Raw genomic sequence first — 4,759 nt, 5'->3', positions numbered from 1 at the left:
AGAGAATCTGAGCGCTGGTTCGAATCACGGCTCAGCCGCCTGTTATTTTCTCCCCCTCCACTAGACCTTGAGTGGTGGTCTGGACGCCCAGTCATTCGGATGAGACGATAAACCGAGGTCCCGTATGCAGCATGCACTTAGCGCACGTAAAAGAACCCACGGCAACAAAAGGGTTGTTCCTGGCAAAATTCTGTAGAAAAATCCACTTCGATAGAAAAAACAAATAAAACTGCACGCAGGAAAAAATACAAAAAAGGGGTGGCGCTGTAATGTAGCGACGCGCTCTCCCTGGGGAGAGCAGCCCGGATTTCACACAGAGAAATCTGTTGTGATAAAAAGAAATACAAATACTTTTACAAACTCTTTTGCTGCCGTGGGTTTGTGCATGCTGGCTATGTTCGTGAGTGCAAACGACTCCGTGTTTGTAAAGTGATTAGGGTTTGGTCTGTAACCGAAGATAGGGGCTGTATAAGTATCACTGATAATAATAATAATAATACTGATGATAGTAATGATAACTGGAAACAACCACAGACCAAGACACTGGGTGGAATCCAAGTCGGGATCCATACCCCCCTCCCCCTCCACCCCACACACCCACCCCACAGCGATGCAGAAACTTGAAAACAACAAAAGGGGGGAAAAAAAAGAAAGAAAGAAAAAAAAGAACTACAACCACCATGAACGTGTCTTAATCTTACAGCTTGATGTTATGTTATAGTTTTTATGTTCATGTGTAGGCTTATCTTAATCGATACTTCATCGTGAGTTTATGATGATGTGGAGGTGATGACAATGATGATGACGACAATTATGTTGACAATTGTTATTGCATTGTTGTATTGCATTACTTTATTGTCACAGCAGATTTCTTTCCCAGTGTGTGAAATTCGGGCTGTTGTTCCAGGGGAAGAGCATTTGGCCATAGTGCAGCGCCACACATACACACACACACACACACACACACACACACACACACACACACACACACACTGTGTGTGTGTGTGATAAATCTATCTATAGTTCAAAAATGGAATTTTCCACACAATTTTGCATGAGACAACCCTTTTGTTGTCGTGGGTTCTTTTACGTGCGCTAAGTGTCTGCTGCGCACACGGGACCTATGTCCATCGTCTCATCTGAATGACAAACGTCCAGTGTAGATATAATTATATATATATAAGTGGGAAGTCAAGGGCAGGGTAAGAAAAACACTGACGAGTGGTGGGTGATGACTGTGATGTTGATTGGGTGGTAATGACACCAGCACCACTAACAACATCAGTACTGATGATGGCGATGAACACACACACACACACACACACACACACACACTATCACAACAAACACGTACCTTTCCCACCCACCCACCAACCCACCCTCTCCTTCCATCCTTCACTCGCGTGGCGGGGGCGGGGCCCTCTGTCGAATGACTGACAAGCGCGAGGCGACCAGTCTCTTACTCAGTCAGCCAATCAGCTGCCAGCAACGGCGCGAGCAACTCATAGCGCAGGCCAGCTCTTCACGCACAACAGTCACACCGCCAGTCACAGTGTGTTGACATTGGGAAAGCAGACGTGTGTCTGTCGAGTGTGTGATCCACGTTCAGCAAAAGACCTGTTTGTGTGTTTACTTTTCGCCTTGTGTGCTGTTGACATCGGAGAGTTTTTCTGGGATTTTCAACGATTTTTAGCATTGAAGTTTATAATAATCATATTCATTCCGCCGTGTATGAAATAGGTAGGCATAAATATTGTTTGGTGTGTGTACATCTACTTTGTGCCAAGTTTCTTTTCGTGGGACGTTTTAGTTTGTTTACTACAGCAATGTGAAATCATTCCCAAACTTTCATGCGCAGCCTTCGGGTTTTTGAGAGAAGTTCTGCTGAAAATGATTGACGTTCCGTAATAAAGCCACTTCTTCTGTTTAAGTACTTGCAAATAGAAATTCCCTACCGTGTTTTCAACAACAAAAAAATGAAACGTTTGGAAATGTATGTGATTTGCAGTGGACGTTGGACATTCTTCAATATGGAGTTGTTCCCCTGTCAGACATAATATTCGTGTGAAGAACTCTAGCAGTATCAATATACATACATATCGGGTTCAGAATTTTCCTGGGATTATACGCAAGGCCTTATTGGACGACAGACCATGGATGTGTACCAGATGTTGTCGGCTCTGTTGGTGCTGGTTCTACATGGCAGACCGGTGTGGCTGCAAGGCACCTGCGATCAGTGTGACTGTCAGCTCAGGTGAGAATCAATGGTTAAACTATATACTGTTGTTGTTGTTGTGGCGACCGAATGCATGTATCGTGAAGTATTACAGGTATTAAGATATTGGAATGAAGAAAGCAGTACGTGTGTCGGATTGAGCGTGAGTGGTTACGTGCTTTGTGCGTGCCGTGTGTTTGTTTGTGTGTGTTTTGGGGTGTGTGTGTGTGTGTGTGTGTGTGTGTGTGTGTGTGTGTTTTGGTGTGTGTGTGTGTGTGTGTGTGTGTGTGTTTTGTCAGTGTGTGTGTATTACACAAACACTGACACACACACATACTGACACACAAACACACACTCACACATAGACACACAAACACACTCACACACACTGACACACACGCACACTTGCACACACTGGGTTCTTCGATCGCTTTACTGTTGAAAGTCGCCACGCAAACAGGTGTCACGTTCGGTGAAAAGGGGTAGGAGAGGGCGATTGTGCACTCCCCCTCCACCCCCCCCCTCTCTCTGTCTTTTTATCTGTCTCTTCATGTCTTTCTATCACTGTCTGCCCCTCTGTCTGTCCTTCTGTCTGTCTGTCTCTCACACACAAATGTGCATGCGATATTGTTTATCAGTCTGTCCGTCGGTACGTCTCATTGTCAGCCTCCCTCCCCCCTCCCACCAACCTCCTCCATCTCTCCCTTCGTCCCTTCTTTTCAGCCTTCAGAGTCCTCCACATTAGATCCATGGTCAAGCTCTCATTTATTCAGTTGGTGTGTGTGTGTGTGTGTGTGTGTGTGTGTGTGTGTGTGTGCGCTCGTGTGTGTGTGTGTGTGTGCGCACGGGCCGCTTGCTTGTCCGTCCGTGCGTTTGTCGGTAAAGTCTTACACCAGTTGACTGGATAGTTATTCTCATTCTTTGATATGTCTATTCCGATGGGTTGTTGTTATTGTGCCATATTCATATCGACGTTCATATTAGTTGACTGATACCCCAGCAAAAAGACAGGTGGTTGAAGATGACGGGTTAAGAAACGATGTAATGGCTTGCGCCGTATTGGTAACGTTGTACAGCGCTTCACGGTGCTTGTATTGGTGGTGGACGTCTTCAAGTGGAGTTGAGTTCAGCGGCCATAGTGTTGCGAATAAGTTTGTTGAAAGCTGCAGTCTTAGTATCGAGGAATTTTGCCTGTTGTAGACCTTAGTTTGCTCATTGCGTTGGTCGGTAGTGGTGGTTGTAGACTGAATGTATGTATGTATGGCATTCAGTCGTGTCTGACTATGACCATCAGAACAGCAAGAAGAGGCAACTGCTGTCCCGGCTATCCAGGCTAGAATTTGATTACAGTGGAGTGTCTTGTATTGCCCAAGTCTGAATAGCGCGGACGCATATGTACTGTTTCGATCGCCCGATCCCATGTCAACGTATCAGGTGCAGGTCCGCTCATAGGAGTCGCCGCCAGTCGACATCGGAATTACGTCTATTTCCTCACAAGCGGGAAAACCAGTTTCCTTGGTTTCACTCTTTTAACAGCTGGACAAAAAGCGGAGGTGTGTAAGCGGTTAAAAAAAGAAAAGATTTCCTGCTATAATATTTCAGCGTCCTATTTCCATTTTTATGTTTATTGTTTTTATATATTCTCATTAGTCAGGTCTTTTTTTTTTTGGATTGGTTATAATATAATACTGGTTATGATAACGCAGAAAATGTTTTAGTCAAATGGGGAAAAAGCAGGCGCGGATATGTGCGTGTGTGTGTACGCTCGCGTGTGGTGTAAAACATTTATCTATGCATCGAATTCAGTGGAAAAGTATACGGCGTTTTGCTGTTACGAATATCTGACACAGCAAGCCATGGCTACCCTACCTTCTCTTAAAATTAAAAAAGAAAACTTACTGAGGTATGTCGAGATTTTTGCAAAGGACGACACTTTTGGTGAGAACCGACACAACTTCTCACGTCAGCACACCTGCGACTATGTAGACCCAGTAGGCAAAATGTAAAATAACAACCAAGGTATCAAGAGTGTAATGGAAATACAGATCATTGTATAGTCTTTGGCCACGCATGTTGATGGTGTCATTACTCATGATGTTAATGGTATATTCTGTCATATTCTTAAAATTTAAAAAAAGAAGAAAAAAGAAAGAAAGAAAGAAAAAGGAAAGACAGTAATAGCATCCTACAGACTATACTTGAAACGTACATTGTATCTCAGAAACTAACAAGTGAAACGGATATTCGGCACTGTATCCTTGAAGGTAATAAGTATTGTACGCGGGCAAACTGTTGTCAAAATCACCGTCAGAAGATGTTGATAAAAATCACCGTCAGCTATTTTTCCGACCTCGCATACCCCCATATTTTAAGTGTCGTCACTTGTATAAGCACTGACGATAGACGCCCATCCACCCTTTCTTCGTGGATAAGTAACCGTGTTTGACACGGCGTCTCTCTCTCTCTCTCTCGCTCACACACACACACACGCACGCACGCACGCACACGCACATTCTCTCTCTCTCCCTCTTATCATCTCTCTTT

At 44.3% G+C, this 4,759-nt stretch overlaps 1 protein-coding gene across 1 annotated transcript in view; it reads left to right on the top strand.

The window, feature by feature from the left end:
• Positions 1–1,565: 1,565 nt before the first annotated feature.
• LOC143285673 (meteorin-like protein) overlaps positions 1,566–4,759 on the top strand; it is a 33,141-nt gene continuing 29,947 nt past the window's right edge. The window contains exon 1 of the mRNA XM_076593073.1: positions 1,566–2,254. Within this exon, the coding sequence (XP_076449188.1) occupies positions 2,154–2,254 (101 nt within the window). The 5' untranslated portion in view covers positions 1,566–2,153. The remainder of the gene's footprint in view (positions 2,255–4,759) is intronic.

The sequence above is a fragment of the Babylonia areolata genome, chromosome 1, assembly GCF_041734735.1.
Source record: "Babylonia areolata isolate BAREFJ2019XMU chromosome 1, ASM4173473v1, whole genome shotgun sequence".
NCBI lineage: Eukaryota > Metazoa > Mollusca > Gastropoda > Neogastropoda > Buccinidae > Babylonia > Babylonia areolata.
Note: the sequence above shows the minus strand (reverse complement) of the source record. Positions and strands in the feature narration are given on the sequence as shown.